We start from the raw sequence: 19,096 nt of genomic DNA, 5'->3' as shown, positions 1-19,096 counted from the left end.
CTATCATATAATTGTCACTGGGTTTCATAATGCGACTATGTACGTACCAATGAACAATCTAACCAAACTAGACTCATTATATTGCTAGTCATAAGCATGAAAGTATTAGTTCTAAAACTTGATCATGTATTAAAAGAGGGCGGATTGTGTTTAAGAAATCAAGAATATTTATAACATTTTAATGAATGGTACACCGAGGGTTTGGAACATGAATGATATTCCAATAATTATTCCAAAGTTCTCATTCTATATAGGCTATAATGTTATTAAGATAACAGGTACTATAATAGTCCATAAAAATAAAATGTTATCAATATAAAATTAAATATTCCGACAATATAACATTTTTCACTATTGAAAAAAAATACGTAAACTACATCTTAAAATATAATGTTAATATCTTAAATTAAACATTATATAACAATATACTCTGAGTAATATTAAACATTATATAACATCTATCTTAATATTTTTGAATTTTTTGTTTCATCTATATGGGCCGGATCAAAATTGAAATATATAATCTGATTTAATGATTCGGATTCTCATTAATTATAATAGTTTTTTTTTATATATGTTCATTTATCCTAATATTTCTAGTTTCTATGATTACCAATAAATATGGTAATTAATAAATATCTTAATATTTATAGAGATTCTAATTATTTAATCTAAAATTATAACTTCAAACCAAAATTATTTAAAATTGAAATTTAATAATATATATTAAAATTTAATAAAATTATTTATTCAGTTTATTCTTAATAAAATATACATACTTATAATTCTTTCAAAGTCAACACCTATTTATATAATAATACTGTAAATATTTGGAAATACAATAAAATATATATAAAACTTTCATATTCTATTAAAAACAACAAATATCAATTATTTTACAATTATTTATATAAATCTACAAAATATTATAAGTTGTGTACCACATAGTCAATCCTTATTGTATAATATATAATGTTAACATCAAGACATTACTTAGGAAATCAAAATTAGAGGTTAATACCAGAAGAGGTTAAATTTTGGAAACTTTAATCGTATATAATTTATTTGAAATAAATGTCATCAATCGTATATAATTTATTTGAAAACTTTGCCTCACTAGTACTAAAAACTTTAAATTACTATTAAGACCAAATTTTAAAAAGGTTAAATTTTAAGTTCTTTATAATTTTTTGACTTAATAGTATTAAAAGGAATAGACCCAATATCTTCATCTTCAAGCCATTGGAACCTATGGAGAAACACACCGGTTTGATTATTAACAATCTCATGGGTCAAGGTTTTGAACCCACATGTAGCATGAGTTTATTTGATATATTTTGGTGAATTGTGTATGAAGACAAATTTATATCTGAAATAACTATAATCAATCATCTTACCTTATAAGAAAATTTAAATTACTATTAAAGCAAAATTTTAAATAAAACTACGTTATTTCAGATAAAGTAATACGATTTAAATTATTATAATTTAAATCAAAATTTCAGAACTTAAAATGAATGTAAAAAAATTGAGTACATGAAATAACTATCGACATCAACTATATATAATTTTCACCAAAATATATCAAATAAGCTAACGCTATGTGTGGTTCAAAACCTAGTATATTATTAAATCATATACAACTACGATGTACTACTCAAATGTAGTGAAAAAAGAAAAAGAAGATATTATTTTTACTATAAATTAGACTATTTATAAAACTAAATAGACTAACATTCGTTCGTGCATTACCTAGTAATAAATTAATTAGTGGTTTGCACAAAAAAAAATATATAAATATTTGCTATGTAACTACGTACTACATAGTACTACTAAGTTTCATTACTCTTAAACTTTTAGTTGATTATTAAGTTTAAAGTATGTAATTTACTGTTTACAACTATTATGGCAATGTCACCAACCTTTTACGTTTCTGTGTTTTGACTAGTCTTTTATTAGAACAAGAATCAAAATTCAGTTTGAAAGGTATTGAGCTTTTTGTCTTAGAAGGACATTAGTATAAGTCGCAGTTATTGATGTTCATGTTCTAGGGCAAACTATGCAGACAAAGAGAACCAATCTCAGATAGTATCCATAGGAGACTAAGACTCAAGAGAGAAGACGTAATGGCCAAATGATCGGGAAAAAATGATGTGGATAAAGGACTACTTGAATTTGGACAAGTTTTTGCCAAGACCAGTATTCGTAATCATATAATTGGTAATGAATACTACGAAAATTAGTTACATTATTAGTCATTCTTTTGGTGTCGAATCATAGAGAAGCACAATAGTTTGTATGAGTTTTCCCATTTATTCCTCGCTATAAGGGTGAAGAGTAACGAATATCTTAGTGGATTTGAGATATGTAAGGTATGAACGTTAGAATTAATCCTACGAGCTGTACCAAGTTCAACACCAAGAACACCATCTCATCACCTGTGTGTGTAGTGTTCAAAAAAATGTAATTAAAATCATGTCTTTCGGATGAAATACTCAATGATGGTTTACGGTTCTTTTAGGCACGGGTATAATATTTAGTTGACATGGACTGGGATGGGTGCTCAAATTTTACCTGGAAGGAAAGTCGCGTCTTGTCTCTTTTGTGCCCATGAGAATCTGCAGAGTGAACAGAACACGGAGAAAGGTGAATTAGCAACAGCCAAGAACAGTCTATGACGAACAAAGGTGATGCTTGTATATATCTTGCATTTGCAAGAATGTGAGTGCATTTTTCCAAAATATAGATGTTTCCAAGATATTACTTGGTGTATGAGTCCGAGGAAATACTTACAAGGCACCTCCACCAGCAGGACCAAATGATTTAAAAACAGACATTGCGGTCATAGAAATGCCATTAGCAGCACCTCTCTGATTCTGAGGCTGAGGTGTCAAATTAAAGAAAAGTGAGTATGAGCCCGGGCAGAGGAAGTTACCCATGTAAATAAATAGCGATAACTATAAATGTAAAGCAAAGAGAGTGCCAATACACCAGCCCAAAGAACCATACCACAGCCTTGTTCAGCATGATAAACAATCCTGTGACAAGAGAGATCTGCGCACAAATCATGAAAACGTATTTCAAATCTTGCTTACTGTTAAATCAGGAGATATTACGCAGAAAAGCTTCAGAGTTATAACAAAAACTCACAGATAAAGCGTTTTTTATGATGGATGCACAATTTATCACCATATGAAGGGCCACCCCAGAAAGCAAAGCTATATAGGGGTAACAAGAAAGCAGCGGTATCAACAATACCTGAACAACAAAATGTAAATAAATGAACAAGACTCAGTATAAGAAACCAAAGAGACTGCTTAAAACGACAACAAAGAATTGAGTTTCCATAATTAACTTTGAGGGCGATTTTTTGGGCGACTAGGATTTTTCTCGTTTTCTCTGTTCGTATGGAGCCGCCGGGGGATTCTCCGGGTCTGGGGGTTTCGCAAGAAACCGGTGTGGATGTGGAGGATGTTGTGGAGAAAGACGTTCATGCCTCGTCTCCTGTGAAGGGGGGTGGGAATCAGCGGTTGCACCGTACGTTTCTAACGGTGGCATGTTTTTACTAAACAGAGCTTTGAAGTCATAGAGGTTGAAGGGAAGGAGAATGTGCTAGTGCCAAAGGAGGTGTTTGTGGGCGCTAAACCTTTGTGGGAGGATTTCCTCATTGGACAATTTTTAAATCAAAAAGCTCCACATGTGGGCAAGATCCACATGATAATCAACAAGATATGGCGTTTGGGTGATAAGTCAACGTTGATTGATGTTTTTGCTGTTAATGAGTCCACGGTGAAGTTCCGGATCCGTAATGACAGTATGAGAACTAGGGTTTTGAATAGAAGCATGTGGAATATCATGGATATCCCTATGATTATTTCCAAGTGGTCGTCGTTCGAAGTGGACTCGCAACCGGCGATGAAGTCTATTCCTTTGTGGGTTAGTTTGAGAAATATTCCTCCCTCAATGTTTACCGATAAGGGTTTAGAGTATCTGTTTAGTGTGGTGGGTAAACCAATTCGGTTTCATCAAAACACGGAAGATTGTGTTAGTTTTACTGAAGCGAAGATGTTGGTTGAAGCTGACTTAACGAAAGTGCTTCCACGAGAGTATGTTTATGGAGGGGAAGAAGAAGGGGAGGTTGAAACGGTCATTCAATATGGCTATCCATGGTTGCCACCGCGTTGCAGTGGTTGTCAGAAATGGGGACACTTAACTACTAAGTGTCTCTCAATGACTAGCTCTGCTATAGCAGATGTTAGTGAGGTGGTTGTTTCACCATCTACTATATCACCTGCTGTTCCTTCGGGGAATAGTCCGACTGTTGGGGATGGTTCTAGTGTTACTGAAGTAATCACTAAACCACCTCCACCGGTTATTACTGACAATGTTATGGTGTCTTCGGCGAAAGAGGGTTCTGATCAGGTATGGATCACTCCATCAAAACATGGGCGTAGTCCGGGGAAGGTGCAGGAAGGGATCAAGCCTAATGAGGATACCATCCTGTCAAACACTTATTCGGTTCTTGGAGTGGAAGAGGAGGTGGTGGAGGAGACAGTGCTGGAGAAGCAGGTCTCGCTCCCGGTGCCTGTTCTTGTTCCTCCTACGGGGGCTTTGGCTCCTACTGGGATGGGGGGTAAGGATCGCGGGGAGAAGCCGGTGGCTACGCTTCGTCCGTCTCTACCTCGGGACTCTAAATCAGCGCATAAAGCGGTATCAGTTGCTTCTAGTCAATCCTCTAGAGTCTACTCTAGGGATCAGAGTAGGAAGCCTTCCCATAAAAAAATTTAAATGTCAGGGTTCTTCTGGAATGTTCGGGGCTTCAACAAAATATCAAAACATTCCGTGATACAGAAGTGGTTAAGGGAAACTGATTTCCAGTTTGGCTGTTTGTTAGAGACTCGAGTGCAAGAGAAAATGCTCAACGTATTGGTGGGAAGGTGTTTAGGGATTGGTCGATATTGGAAAATTATGAGTTTAATAGTCGAGGTCGTATGTGGGTTGTATGGAAAAATAATGTGCGTGTAACTCCTTTTTACAAAAGTGAACAGCTGATCACTGTTTCGGTCAAGTTGGAGGATCAACCGGACGAGTTCTTCTGTTTGTTTGTATATGCTCTGAATATTGTGGAGCAGCGTAAGGTTTTGTGGCAAGAGTTGAAGGATCATGCGGATTCACCAATTATATGCACCAAACTTTGGGTGCTTATGGGGGATTTCAATGAGACCTTAGATATATCTGAACATTCGCGGGTGGAGGATCATCCAATGGTTACTCGTGGCATGCGGGACTTCCAGTCTGCTGTGGGATATTGTTCGCTTACTGATATTGCAGCCAATGGTCCGCTGTTCACTTGGTGGAACAAACAGGATCATGATCCAATTTTGAAGAAACTAGACCGAGTGTTGGTAAATGATGTTTGGCTCCAGCGGTTCCCGCGAGCTTATTCGGTGTTTGAGGCAGGGGGTTGCTCAGACCATTTGCGTTGTCGGTTGCTTTTGCAGAGTGCAGAGCCGGTTAGAAAGTGTCGCCCGTTCAAGTTTGTCAATGTTCTTACTACTTTGGATGATTTTAAGCCTATGGTTGACACTTACTGGAAGACAACACCCTCTCTGTTTTTATCTACGTCGACTCTGTTTCGATTCCATAAAAAATTGAAGGGTTTGAAGCCATTGGTTCGTCGGCTGGCAAAGGATCGAATCAGTAATTTGGAGAAAAGAACTCAAGTCGCTTTTGAGGAGCTATGTGCAAAGCAAACGCAGAACCTTTCTAATCCTACTGTGTTATCTATGGAGGAGGAGAATGAAGCTTTTCTTCGTTGGGACCATGTTGCCTCTTTAGAGGAACGATTTCTCAAGCAGAGGTCGAAACTGCATTGGCTGCAGGTTGGAGATAAGAATAACAAAGCTTTTCATAGGGCTGCTGCTACTAGGAAAGCGGTAAATACTATCAATGAGGTTACCTGCCCCAATGGTACTGTTGCTAAGGGTGAGGATATTGAGCTGGAGGCTGAGAGATATTTTAAGGAGTTTTTACAATTCTCACCAACTGATTTTGAAGGGGTTAAAGTTGCAATGCTCCAGGATTTGTTGCCGTTTCGATGCTCATCAGTGGATCAAACTCAACTTATAGCGCCTGTTACTGCAGAGGAGATCAGGAATGTTCTTTTTGCTATGCCAAATGACAAATCTCCTGGCCCGGATGGCTTTACTTCTGAGTTCTATAAGGCGACATGGGATATTCTTGGCCAAGAGTTTATTCTTGCAGTCCAATCTTTCTTTGTCAAAGGTTTTTTGCCTAAAGGGATAAACTCTACTATCCTAGTGCTTATCCCGAAGAAGTTGGATGCTATGGAGATGAAGGATTATCGACCAATTTCTTGTTGCAATGTGTTATATAAGGTCATTTCAAAAATTCTTGCTAATAGGTTGAAGGTGGTGTTGCCTAGTTTCATATTCGGGAATCAATCGACCTTTGTAAAGGATTGGTTGCTGATTGAAAACGTGTTGCTTGCTACTGAGTTGGTCAAGAACTATCACAAGGAGGAAATCTCGGAGCGTTGTGCGATTAAGATTGATATATCGAAAGCTTTTGATTCGGTTCAATGGCCCTTCCTCTTGAATGTCCTCTCGGCATTGCAACTACCAGCAGAGTTTATATATTGGATCGAATTATGTGTTACCATTGCTTCTTTCTCTGTCCAAGTTAATGGAGAGCTTGCGGGATATTTTCATAGTTCTAGGGGGTTGCGGCAAGGCTGTTCTCTGTCCCCCTATTTGTTCGTCATCTGCATGGACGTCCTGTCTAAACTTCTTGACAACGCTGCTGGCACATATCAGTTTGGTTATCATCCGCGGTGTAAAGCTCTCAATTTGACCCATCTAAGTTTTGCTGATGATTTGATGGTCCTTACTGATGGTAAACCACATTCTATTGAGGGCATTGTCTCAGTTTTTGATAAGTTTGCCAAGCTATCAGGTCTCAAAATAAGCGTGGAGAAATTAACGGTATATCTTGCTGGTGTTGCGGATCAAACACGTCAACAGATATCGTATCAGTTTGATTTTGTGGTTGGGGAGCTTCCTGTCTGATATTTAGGCTTGCCGTTGGTGACTAAATGTCTTACTTCTGCTGACTATGCTCCTTTGCTTGAGCAGATCAAAAAGCGTATCGGTTCTTGGACATCACGCTACCTTTCTTTTGCAGGCCGTTACAACCTCGTCAGCTCTGTTCTATGGAGCATCTGCAACTTCTGGATTGGTGCTTTTCGACTTCCCCGAGCATGTATTTGTGAAGTGGAGAAGCTTTGCTCTGCTTTCTTGTGGTCGGGTTCTGATCAGAATCCAAAAAAGGCCAAACTGCAGTGGGACGCAGTCTGTAAGCCATGCTGGGAGGGAGGGCTTGGTCTTCGTAGCTTGCGAGAGGCAAATGATGTGTGTTGCCTAAAGTTGGTCTAGCGAATACTCTCTCATGGTTGATCTCTTTGGGTTCAATGGGTTGAACGTTATTTGCTGAGGGGACGGTCGTTGTGGGTGGTTCAGGAGAACACGGGTACAGGCTCTTGGATTTGGCGGAAGATCTTAAAATACAGAGCGGTCGCCCAACAGTTCTGTAAGGTGGAGGTGGGAAATGGTTTGCAGACCTCTTTTTGGTTCGATAACTGGTCCGCTATGGGCAGGTTGGTGGATGTGACAGGGTCTCGAGGGGTTATTGATCTGGGGATAAGTCGATCAATGCCAGTGGCAAAATCCTGGTCGACTAGGAGACGACGGACACCTCGTCTTCCACATCTCCTCTCGATAGTGGATACACTACGTTCGCAGTTTCAACAGAGAACAGAACAGCCTGATCTCGTGTTGTGGAGAGGGAAGAACGACATATACAATGCGGATTTCTCTACGGCGGACACTTGGAATCATATTCGGTCCACCTCCCCTGAGGTTTCATGGCACCGAGCGGTGTGGTTCACTCATGCCACTCCCAAGTATACTTTCTGCACATGGTTAGCGGCTCATGACAAACTGGCTACAGGGAATCGTATGCTAAGGTGGAACATTGGGGCTACTGGGACCTGTGTTTTCTGCCAGCACAGTTTCGAAACTAGATCTCATATGTTTTTCGCCTGCGTTTTCTCTTCTGCAGTGTGGGAGGCGACTGCACAGGGGGCTACTGGCATCAACTTTTGACCTTTTTATCAGACACGCGCCTTGATCGACTGGGAAGCTTCTTAACACATTATACTTTTCAACTTACGGTGTATACCATCTGGAGAGAACGCAATGGACGATGGCATGGCCAACCTGCTAACATCTCAGGACAACTGATCAAATGGATTGATCGCCAGGTGAGGGATCAGATTCTGTCCATTCAGCGAACGGGAGATCGGAGATTTGAAAGTGGCTTTCAGGCTTGGTTCAAACTAGATTTTGATCTTGTCTTCTCTTTAATTATGTATTCTCTTTCAGCTCAACTATTCAAACGCTAGCTGCACTTGTTGTAACAAAACTATTTTTCTTTGAATATAATTTAACATTAAATTCAAAAAAAAAAAAAAAAGAAACGAAAGAGCATCGTTCAAAAATCGAGAAACTTCAACCCCAGATTTACCGCAGAAAGACGTATAATCACAAGGAGTCTGAGGGCCTTAGCTAACGGTGGGTATACCAAAAGTTGGAACACCAGAAGCCCAAGTCCTGAAAATATGGTAACTCAATTTATGAGGAACATCCAAGGTGGATATAGATAGACAAGAACAAACTCAAGAAACAGAGTTGACGAACTATATATACGAAAACAATACCAACCATGAATGAAAAAAGCGAGATCCTGAAAAGGTTTTATAGATAATGTGATAAGGAGAATATTTTTGGAAAAATTCCAAATAAACTAATCACAATTTTCTGGACCAACCCACCAGACCATCCATATAAGGTAAATACAACATGCACCTGATATAGCTAAAACTTGGCCTACATCTTGGGATGAGAAGCTCAATCCTCCATAGCTTCTGTCACTGACGGCCCAGAGTGAGAATATCTTGCAAAGGTACCAATAAAAGAGTAAATTCATAAACAAAACTTCTTCTGCAATACTTAAAAACTTTACTGATTTGAAAGTGAGCTATCAATATCTTAAAGCAGCTAGGAAGATATGAAAGTGAGGAACCTCTAAAACTAATTATGTCCTAGTAAACTCGCATGAGTTTAGGTAATTAGTAACTCACCTCTGAGTAAGCTATCTCTTGGAGGGAAAAAACACAATACACGATGATGATAGCCATCAATGGAAGATTCCTCAGAAGACTTGGCTTACTAATTATGTTCTGGTCATCAAGTCCTCCTCCTCCTCTGCTTTCGTCATCGTTTAGCTCAGTTGGATTAAGTCTCCCCTGTGCAATTCTGCAACGCGTATGTAGTGTTTCCTGTATATAGTTATGAGTTAACATTTCCAGTCTTAGGTTGATATAAATCATAACATGGTCAAGTCATACAACACACTATAGCTCCGGAACTTCATAAGAACTCATTTTATGATCAATACCATATAACAAATTTTGTTTTTGAAGGTCCTTGAACAGTTCATAACAAGTATACACTATCATATCTATTTATCATACTCACAGGAAGCCACCAGCAAGCGATGAAAACCCCAGTAGCATAGACTGATATAACTAAGCTCGGTAGAAAATATGGCAACCTGTAAAGCACAACACCAAGCACCTAATGAGTTAACTAACTTTGCTAGCATTTGAAAAATGGACTGGATGGAGAAAAAATACCTTCCAAAAACTGAACTCTGGGAAAATATAGTTGGGTACTTCTCTGCAGGCTAAAAAAAACATGAAAACAGAAACCAAGTCAGCTAAGCAGGACAGGAAAGTCAAATTCCGAAAAGTTAACTGAACAGATTCTAGAGTCAAGTGTACCTGAGCAAGATAACCTCCAATAGCAGGACCTAGTATCAATCCTATACCTCTCGATGTACTTACCTGAGAAAGTGAAACGGAACAGAAGTATTTATCCTCTAGATAAAAGTAAACATTGGCGGCAATAACGACGTTTCGAAGTAGATAAAAGCCTTACAACAGAAAGACTAAGAGCGTTGTACTCTTCACTGACGACTTCTGAAGCATATGCCTGAAACATGGCAAAAGAACAAAGGAAACACCTTTCAGGAAATGCTACCCTTATAACACTTTACACGATCCTTTTCATTTTTTATATCAGGGTGAGAAGCTACTGTATTCTGAGTACTTAAGACGTACCCTTATAACTCCAAGTAGACAATTGAAGCAGCCAAGAAGAAATCTAAAGGAAATAGCAAGCCAGACACTTGTGCTTAGACCAAAGAGGGTATTGAATATGATCCTGAAAAGAGAGTCAGGCAGCTTATAAAAAAATCTGCAAGACAAAGAAAAAAAATTGAATAATAATCTTTACTCTGATGAATAAAAAAAAAGCTAACACTGAGAAAGTTCCAATGAGAATAATAGGTTTGCGACCATATCGATCAGCTAATTTCCCCCAGACAATAGATGTCAAAGCTCTTCCAATCATGAATGATGATCCTAATTACAAAGTTATCAAGAAACACTTAAGAAATCTTCCAAGATTGGTGCAAGCAATAAATAACAAATAGCCTAAGACAAAGCAAAAAGAAATAAAATTACCAACAAACCAGCATAGAAACCAATATCTTCTTCTTGTTTTGCAATACCAAAGTCTTTGATCTGCCACCACCACATTACAAAACCAAGCTAATCAATGGAGAGTTTTAAAGCTATCAAAAACAATATTAAGGTGTAACTAATAAATAATAAACTTACCATGAAATAAAGATATGGAAACAGAGAAGAGATTGGGAGAGCTGAATTAATCACCAAAAAGGTTCGAAACATGAGTATCACATATAGCCTAGTTAATTCGAATATGAATCACTTGCACGCCAAGTGTTTGTAGAAATTACTAAGAGAGGTTGAGAAAACAAAGTTAAAAAAAAAAACCAGTGCAGAGTGAGACGAGCCAGATGAAGGAGAGGTGCAAGTAAGGGACGCCTTGCTGGTGTTGCTTAGTTCGATCAATGATACAGCCAGGGCAATCTTCGTTCTTCTCCAGGAGGATGGTTCGAGACTCATCATAGGCCATGATCGGAACCACTCGGAGAAGCGTAGGTACACGAACTTGTTTTATTCATTATTAGGATAAGAAAAGTTTATTCCTCCTAAAAGGCGCCAAAAAAGCTGAAATGATTCTTAAAGAAATTAAAATATCTCAGTGGGTGGGTGTAAGGTGTTGGTGTTGCTCTTGACAACAATAATTTTAAATCCAAGTGGTACTGAATCATCATGGGTTACAAGAAGCTATGAAAAGAAACAATTTTTATTTTTAACTTCATTATACTTTTTTTGTAATTAGTTACCATACTAATGGTATATCCCTATCACAGTGATGGTTGAATACCAATCACATTAATAAGTTGTCATTTTATCAGCAACATGAACGATCTACAAAACCGATTGTTTTATCAATATACATAATGCACAATGAGATAAACAATTCTACCTGTTGGGACCAAGAACCCCTCCTCCGGGTTCGGGTCAACATTAGACCGAATGTCGTGGGGGCCACTATACGACATGTCAAGAGAATTCTAAGAGGTCAGGAAGAGAGAAAGATCTGCTTGGGGCTAGTCTGTTCAGGAACTTGAAGGAGTTCGAGTTTTCGAGCCAAGCATGTTTGTCGAGGTGATTGGAGTAAATGAGAGATTTACATATTTAAAGGATATCCGGTCAAACCAAGATCGAGCGTTATGACATGAATACTAGTTAGGATCAAAACGTATGCCCATTTATGAAGAAGAATTGTATTAATCTAGAATTAGTTGTATTTTGTAGTATAAAATACTTATCACTGTAGTAACCTTACAAGGATATTTGATTTTCAAGACAAAAACTTAATAATACACATATTTTCTCTAAACACTTGTTCTTGACCACTAAGGTCATCGGGTGAGGGATTTGGCTCCCACATTACCGGCAACTAGAAGCAGAACGAGGACACTAACACATACTCCACCAACAATGCAATGGAGTTCCGCATCAAACTCTTCTTTATGAGCGCAACCTTTTTCCTCCCATTCAGCTCCGATCCACATGTGTAGCAAAACAAGTATCCACATCTATCAAATCATATATATGAACATTATTACATTGTTAATTTGACGAAAACATAAATAAATTTTGAAATGATTAGATATTAATGTGATTAAGATATGGTGGTACATGTGGTACGTGAAACCTGCAAGTTACATGCATGCATGCATCCTTCTGAACGTTCGATCATGTGTTTGCACTTTTCACATTGATGCCACATGTTCTGATTTGCTAGAACTTTAAGTTTGAAATCATTCGTTGTAGGACTTGGACCCAATCTCTTGTAATCGTTGCATGACAACTTATTGTGCCACGGAACTTTGCAATTGATACAAAAGGGTATAGCACATTTGACACAGCAACTCCAACCTTCTTTGGTAGATTTAGAAATCTCGGTTTTTGATATTAAACTCGAGCACCTAGGGTTGGGCAATAAACTCTGTCTAACACAGGAATTGATTCCTCTTCAATCATTTGTTCCCACATCTCTTGTAGTCTAGGAGTCAAAAGACTCGTACAACATGTAAGAGTTAGCTTATTGTTGGTACCACGATTATTCATCTCGATCCACGTGCCTGGCCCCGAGCTGGATGATGTGGGTCGGGATGAATAGTGAGTCCGACCAGTTAAAACCAGATGAGGTCCACTAAGAAGAAGCAGGGGCGAGGTAACAAGAGAATCAAGTCACTTCGGAGCTCGGGATGTAGCCAAAGATTCTAAAGACTGACCACCATAAATGAAATGCGTGATTGGGGGAGTAGATTGATTTCGGGCATTAATTAACCCGTCCTAGTATAAGTAGGTAGAAGGGGACATTGTAAAGGGGGATCGAAAACTTATACAATGTCCATATGCAAGATATTTAAAGCTCCTAAATTACTAAAAGAAACAAAAAAAAAAGAATATTCATATGAAAGATTTCAATATTCTTTTTTGTTTGTTTGCTTCTTTTAGTAATTTAGGAGCTTTAAATATGTGCTCTTCTTAATCACTGATTGTTTGATTTTTTGCTCCTAATATATCCATGCTTGCCATAGGAATAGGACATATCTTGATTGATAACACTCTGTCCACATCTTCATCCCTCTATCGAGACATTAATTAACTTTGTTGACATCCCAATCTGAGTTTTGTTTCATTAAGAATATCATTGTTATAAAATTCTCAGATTATATGGTTAATCATGTACTCTAATATCACAAGATCCTTTATCATATGATTAAAGTGTAGTTGATTGTTACGTTTTGTTTACTTGTTTTCAGTCGAATACCAAACTAAAGAAGATACGTTGTTGATTCTGGTTTAAATCTTTTATAAGATATGTGTATGTTGTTGATTCTGGATTAAATTGGTTAAACCGAGTTATTAAAAGATATGTTGTTGATTCTGGTTTAAATCGGTTGTACCGAATTTAGATGTGAGAAAAAAATTGAGAATTTGCTCTTCTTCTCAAATAATAAACTCTTCAATGGCGGCTGCTTCATCTTCTTCCTCTGTATCATGTATCAGCCATCCCACTGGATCATTTCGCTCAGTTCGATCTACTTCTTCTCCGTCGCGTCTTCTCCCATTCACCAGCTTCTTCCCTCGATCTCTCCTTCTCTCTCACAGACGATCTCTCCTATCTTCTTTTAACTCTCGCTTTCGTCTCTCACCTCTCTGCGCCCGTGATTCTCGAGGTACATACATATGTGCTGATTACTTCAATTGGTTGCTTCGATCCTCAAGTTCGGTTTTGATGAATGATGAGTATTTGTTGTGTGGTTCTTTTGATCACTTGGCTACTTAAACAGGCTAACTAGAAATTGGGGAACTTTTATCAATCAATCGAGTGCTGTTGAGGTATATGAAAGGGTCAGGCAGGGAGACAAAGAAATAGAATAAGAACAGTGTGAAGATCTTGCAGGTTGAGATTATAGAAAGCTTTGTAGGTTAAATTATTGTCAAAGTTCATCTGATATGATGTAAATAATAAGTCGGTTGGACAACTAAGTAAGTAAGTAAGTAAGTAAGACATGTATTCCCTGTGGTTCCAAATGTTTTTACTACCCAATTTCTCATAAGTATTGTAGCTTTGGTTGACATTGTTCTCTTCTGGTTGTATGACTTGGGTACAACTCTAATCTGCTATCATAGAAAATGATGGATTACTAGATATGCTTAGTTTCACATGTTGAAGTTTGTCAAAATTTTCTTATACACAGGACACGTCCTGCTTTCACTTCTTTGTGTTAGTTACTCCTTTGTTATTTCGATTTTTTAGTGTGACAAGTTTTGAAATCCTCACGCCTTGTTTTTTTTTTTTTGTTCTGGTTTGACTATGTTATGCAGTAGAAGACTCAGTCCGGATAGCGAGCGAACAAGCACAGGTTTCGATAAAAGAAAGTGTGAGCCAGAGGGTGATTGAAGAGGAGGCAAAAGTTCTCGTGGGAACATACGCGCGAGCTCCTGTGGTGCTCTCGAGTGGGAAAGGTTGTAAGTTGTTGGACGCACAAGGGAAAGAGTATCTGGATTGTGCATCTGGAATCGCTGTGAATGCTCTCGGCCATGGAGATCCTGATTGGCTTCAAGCTGTCACTCAGCAAGCTGCTGTTCTTGCCCATGTCAGCAATCTCTATTACACCATTCCTCAGGTATGAATTCTGTTAGCCCATTTGCCATTTATGCTTTGATGTTGAAAATTTTTTGTTTTGCAATTTACTGAATTTTTTCATATCTGGCGTAAAGCTCGAAACTTTTCATCTTGTTATCATCCATGGCCTATGTGGGATTTGTTTTTCTCCTAACAATGACATGCATGCGCTTCAACTGGGATCTTCTTTGAGAATGCTAGCTAGCAAATAAGGGATCTTCTTATGTGTTTCTTTCTATGCCTCCAATCTAGATAAGCTTCTTTTATGGGTGTTACATCTTCTGGTTTGCTTTAATCTTTTGGGCTTGGAAGAGATATTTTACATCAGTAACACATTCACATATGTATATTGATGTATTGGTGTCTATCTGTCTGTTTCACTGGAGTTGGGATCTTGTTGTGGGAATGCTTTAGCCGTTGAGAGTGTTACAGGAAGATATATTAAGGATTGAGCACTAGTCACATTGGTATTGTTTAGGGTTGAACTTCTGTCTAGGCCTTATATGTGCATCCTTAATCTTTTTGTATACCTTCGTGCTCATATTATATACTTCAACCATTGCTAGAGTCTGAAATGTTGTAACTTCTCTGCAGATTGAACTCGCAAAACGCCTTGTGGCAAGTTCTTTCGCAGACCGTGTGTTCTTTTGCAACTCTGGAACAGAAGCCAACGAAGCAGCCATCAAGTTCTCTAGAAATTTCCAGAGATTCACCCATCCTGAAGACAAGGAAGTCGCGACAGGCTTCATCGCCTTCACAAACAGTTTCCATGGAAGAACCTTGGGAGCTCTTGCCTTGACAAGCAAAGAACAGTATAGAACTCCTTTCGAACCCATCATGCCAGGCGTAACATTCTTAGAATACTGTAACATTCAAGCAGCTACAGATCTTATCCTCTCGGGTAAAATAGCTGCAGTGTTTGTGGAGCCTATTCAAGGAGAAGGTGGGGTTTACTCTGCGACAAAAGAGTTTCTTCAGTCTCTTCGCTTTGCTTGTGATGCTACTGGATCTTTTCTTGTCTTCGATGAGGTACATACATACGTACTGCAATATCTTGCTTCGTTCTTGACTTTGATCCCCCTTCTGAAGTCTTTCTCTTTTCTTCTCCTTTTTGATCTCTTCTACTTATCCAGGTTCAGTGTGGTTTGGGTCGAACTGTAACCTTTGGGCATATGAAGCATTCGGTGTAACTCCTGACATAATGACGGTTGGAAAGCCTTTAACCGGTGGTTTACCAATTGGAGCGGTGCTTGTGACTGAGAAGGTTGCTGAGACCATCACTTATGGAGATCACGGAAGCACATTTGCAGGGAACCCTCTTGTGTGCAGTGCAGCCATCGCTGTTCTTGATAAAGTATCCAAACCCTCTTTCTTGTCGAGTGTGTCAAGCAAAGGTCTATACTTTAAGGATTTGTTGATGATGAAATTAGGAGGAAACTCGCACGTGAAGGAAGTGAGAGGAGAAGGGCTTATCATAGGAGTGGAGCTCGATGTACCGGCAAGCCCATTGGTCAATGCTTGCCTTGCTTCTGGTCTTCTAATCTTGACGGCAGGGAAAGGGAATGTCGTTAGGATTGTTCCGCCTTTGATTATCTCGGAGGAGGAAATCGAACGTGCGGTTGAGATTATCTTCCACAATTTAACTGCGCTTGATTGAAGATTGAGGTCGAGAGCACTAACAACAAATATATGTTATAGACTTTGGTGTGTCTTTTAAAAAATCTTTACTTTTCATAATTAAGCACAAGTCTACCAATAAACCTGCCTCACGATAAACGGAAACAAACTTGGTGGATTACATAATCTCTAACCACTTTTGGAGCACTTTTGTATGGTGTCCTATGCCCAAAATCTCTAACCTGGCCGGTTCTTGACAACTAAGTGTATAGATTGTTTGCCTTTGCCTAGAAATTATGAAGATTTTGCGTGCGTTGTCACCACTGATTCAGAATCAAATAGGAGCGATTATGATGATAGTTCATCTGACGAAACTATAACAACCATTGACTGCTAATGTAATGGGTGGACTTCGACATGCAGGGTTACCGAATAACGGTAATTTAAGATAAATGATGATGATAAGGTAGTGAAAGATAATTGCACACAGTCATGTTTCTTTAATAAGATACAAAGTTACATACATATATGTAGCTAAATACTGCAAAAATCAAACCCAATTATACATATTATTATGGAATGTTTAACATTCACTCAAATTCACCGTCTACCAGTACCAATACACTGCATGCTTCCGTCTTTGAAACTTCTCTTATATTTTAACATGAAACAAGGCGCTATATAGATTTACAAACACTTGGTGCAGAGTTACTTATATATGGTACATAGTTCTTACAAGGTCACACCGGCCCATTCTTCTTTTTATAGATTCTTCAACTTCTTTCAAGTGCAATTGGTGTCGTAGCTTGCAAGACCTAGTAGTTCTGGTCCCTCCAATCTCAGGTTGTTCTCAAAGCTGTACCAATGGGGCAGCTTTGCGTTAGAAAACAAGCTTGTGGTAAGGGACAAATGTTGTTGGTCATAAAAGAACTTACTTTTGCATAGGAATGTGTTCAAAAGGTCCTTCTACTGGTATTGTTCCACACAAATCATTGCTTGATACATCACTGACAAAGAAAGCATATTTATTAATTCAACTGAACAAAAAGACTCAAAGCCTTAGTGGCAAACAGAAGTGGTAGTACAGTGCTGGAGTAACTGAACTTACACAACTTTGAGGCTTGAAACAGCGGTGAGCTCTCTAGGAATTGGACCGGTTAATTGGTTTTCGTTAAGCCGCCTGTCATGTAGAACAAATTTACTTAGAAAAATTCATAGCACAAAGAGAGAAAAGCAAAAGAAGAAAAGAGATATATAAAAATCATGATTAGCACAAGTAACACTTGCCTACTTACTAATGTATATACAACAACGACTAATAAAAAAAACTTACAGAAAGACGAGTGACTTCAATTTCCCCAAAGAAGACGGTATCTTCCCGGTGAGATTGTTGCTGTACAGATCCAAACTGATCAAACTCTTCAGATTCCCAAGTTCAAAAGGTATAGGTCCTTGAATCTCGTTTTTGTAGAGTTCACTGTATGAATCAGAGCCAGAGGAGAAACAGTTAATATACAATTATCTAATCACATAATTGGGAACTAACTTTTGCATCAGTAAAAGTTAAGTCTTTCAGAGAGTGGTGAGATTGCATACAGATATTGTAAATGTTGAAGCTTCCCAAGTTCAGGTACAAGATGTCCAGATAAGTTTGAGTTCCCCAAATCCCTGCCAACAACAAGGATAAAACTTTGAGAACATACTAAAAAATCGTTATATCGAAAAAAGGAACAAGAAGATTCCAATTTAAAATAGGCAACAATAATATCAGTGAGCAGAGAAAATGAAGTTAAAAAACAAGAAAATGGATTCTTCTTAGTGGTACTTTTGATTCTGTAGCTACCACAAAAAAAAAAATATATATATATATATATATATATATATCATGTCATTACTCATTTATGAATCTTAAAGAATCAAAACTTAAACACTAGCAGAAGCCAAAATACAAAGGCAACAAAACAGAGAGTAATGCTCCAAAAACAAAAACAAAAAAAAATCAAATCAAGATTATAGTGGTTGATTTCTCTATTTAGATCCTTGAATCTAGAATCAGGTTATAGTAATTGTAATCCCTACTAAATGGTTAGCTTCCACAAGAAATGAACTCAAGAATCATCGCATCAAAGATGAGCTAGAGAGAGAGAGGGAGAGAGGATGTTTACAGTCGAGTGACTTGGTTGTGTTGGTTACAAGTGACATGAAACCAAGTACAAGGATTAACAAGAGTTGGATCCCAGCTCTGAAGAACATGGTCTGGATCTGACAAGCTCTGTCGAAGAGCGTGAAGAGCGTCGCCTTCGGAGTTTGCTTCCGTTAGGCCAAGTAAAGCTAAGGCTAGGGAGATCAGAGAAGCTGCTACGAAGAATAGCTCCCGTCGACTGTTTCTCGCCACCATCGGGAGACAAAATTAGGGTTTCGTGATCTCTGTCTGACTTATTCAAACCCTTTTTACAAGTTCTCTCTCTCGTCTGAAGAAGAATAAAAGAACAGGCTTTGGTCTGACCCGAAATGTACCTCCAATGAGTTTTTGTTTTGTCTTTTTTTTTTTTTTTTTTTTCATTTTTTAAATGTTAGAATTGGAATCCTCAGAAATAATCATCATTCTGATTTCTAATTTTCTCAGTGTTCAAATTTTAAAAAATTTGAAATTATTTGTGGGGGAAAACACATATAAATAAATTTAATAGATTTGCAGC

General features: G+C 38.0%; 4 protein-coding genes and 1 pseudogene across 9 annotated transcripts; 2 read left to right on the top strand and 3 right to left on the bottom strand.

The window, feature by feature from the left end:
- Positions 1–2,154: 2,154 nt before the first annotated feature.
- Positions 2,155–11,333, bottom strand: LOC104780246 (putative peptide/nitrate transporter At3g43790). 4 transcript variants are annotated; one of them, XR_015596738.1, is made up of 17 exons: positions 11,000–11,333; positions 10,823–10,863; positions 10,667–10,726; positions 10,462–10,564; positions 10,262–10,364; positions 10,080–10,133; positions 9,923–9,985; positions 9,776–9,825; positions 9,618–9,693; positions 9,221–9,418; positions 8,946–9,033; positions 3,356–8,690; positions 3,151–3,258; positions 3,010–3,054; positions 2,794–2,882; positions 2,575–2,618; positions 2,155–2,438 (listed from the first exon to the last, which is right to left on the bottom strand). XR_015596738.1 is itself a non-coding variant. In XM_087510188.1 (17 exons), the coding sequence occupies exons 4-17, from the start codon at positions 10,551–10,553 to the stop codon at positions 2,350–2,352; spliced, it is 1,209 nt and encodes a 402-aa protein (XP_087366314.1). In that variant the 5' UTR covers positions 10,554–10,564; positions 10,667–10,726; positions 10,823–10,863; positions 11,000–11,308; the 3' UTR covers positions 2,155–2,349. The 4 variants fall into 4 exon arrangements, 3 of the variants coding, with proteins under 3 accessions (XP_087366314.1, XP_087366315.1, XP_087366316.1); XM_087510188.1 differs by having other exon boundaries at positions 8,605–8,705; positions 8,937–9,033; positions 11,000–11,308; XM_087510189.1 differs by having other exon boundaries at positions 8,605–8,690; positions 11,000–11,308.
- A 664-nt stretch (positions 11,334–11,997) lies between these two features.
- Positions 11,998–12,709, bottom strand: LOC147945773 (E3 ubiquitin-protein ligase RSL1-like). Its single transcript, XM_087509359.1, has 3 exons — positions 12,568–12,709; positions 12,294–12,466; positions 11,998–12,174 (listed from the first exon to the last, which is right to left on the bottom strand). The coding sequence occupies exons 1-3, from the start codon at positions 12,707–12,709 to the stop codon at positions 11,998–12,000; spliced, it is 492 nt and encodes a 163-aa protein (XP_087365485.1).
- An 832-nt stretch (positions 12,710–13,541) lies between these two features.
- LOC147945772 (acetylornithine aminotransferase, chloroplastic/mitochondrial pseudogene) lies at positions 13,542–16,540 on the top strand (annotated as a pseudogene). 2 transcript variants are annotated; one of them, XR_015596730.1, is made up of 5 exons: positions 13,542–13,827; positions 13,942–14,054; positions 14,480–14,781; positions 15,375–15,809; positions 15,914–16,540. The product of XR_015596730.1 is annotated as an acetylornithine aminotransferase, chloroplastic/mitochondrial pseudogene, transcript variant X1 (transcript). The 2 variants fall into 2 exon arrangements; XR_015596731.1 differs by having other exon boundaries at positions 13,600–13,827; positions 13,942–13,990.
- Positions 13,617–15,970, top strand: LOC104780245 (acetylornithine aminotransferase, chloroplastic/mitochondrial-like). The gene is made up of 4 exons (XM_087509358.1): positions 13,617–13,827; positions 14,480–14,781; positions 15,375–15,809; positions 15,914–15,970. Exons 1-4 carry the CDS (start codon positions 13,617–13,619, stop codon positions 15,968–15,970), a joined length of 1,005 nt encoding a protein of 334 aa, XP_087365484.1.
- A 405-nt stretch (positions 16,541–16,945) lies between the features above and the next one.
- On the bottom strand, positions 16,946–19,019 carry LOC104780244 (leucine-rich repeat protein 2). Its single transcript, XM_010504749.3, has 6 exons — positions 18,563–19,019; positions 17,994–18,065; positions 17,731–17,874; positions 17,506–17,577; positions 17,333–17,404; positions 16,946–17,253 (listed from the first exon to the last, which is right to left on the bottom strand). The coding sequence occupies exons 1-6, from the start codon at positions 18,793–18,795 to the stop codon at positions 17,181–17,183; spliced, it is 666 nt and encodes a 221-aa protein (XP_010503051.1). The 5' UTR covers positions 18,796–19,019; the 3' UTR covers positions 16,946–17,180.
- Between the last annotated feature and the right edge of the window lie 77 nt (positions 19,020–19,096).

The sequence above is a fragment of the Camelina sativa genome, chromosome 4 (genome assembly GCF_030686135.1).
Source record: "Camelina sativa cultivar CO46 ecotype springtype chromosome 4, ASM3068613v1".
NCBI lineage: Eukaryota > Viridiplantae > Streptophyta > Magnoliopsida > Brassicales > Brassicaceae > Camelina > Camelina sativa.
This window is presented reverse-complemented; position numbering and strand designations above follow the sequence as displayed.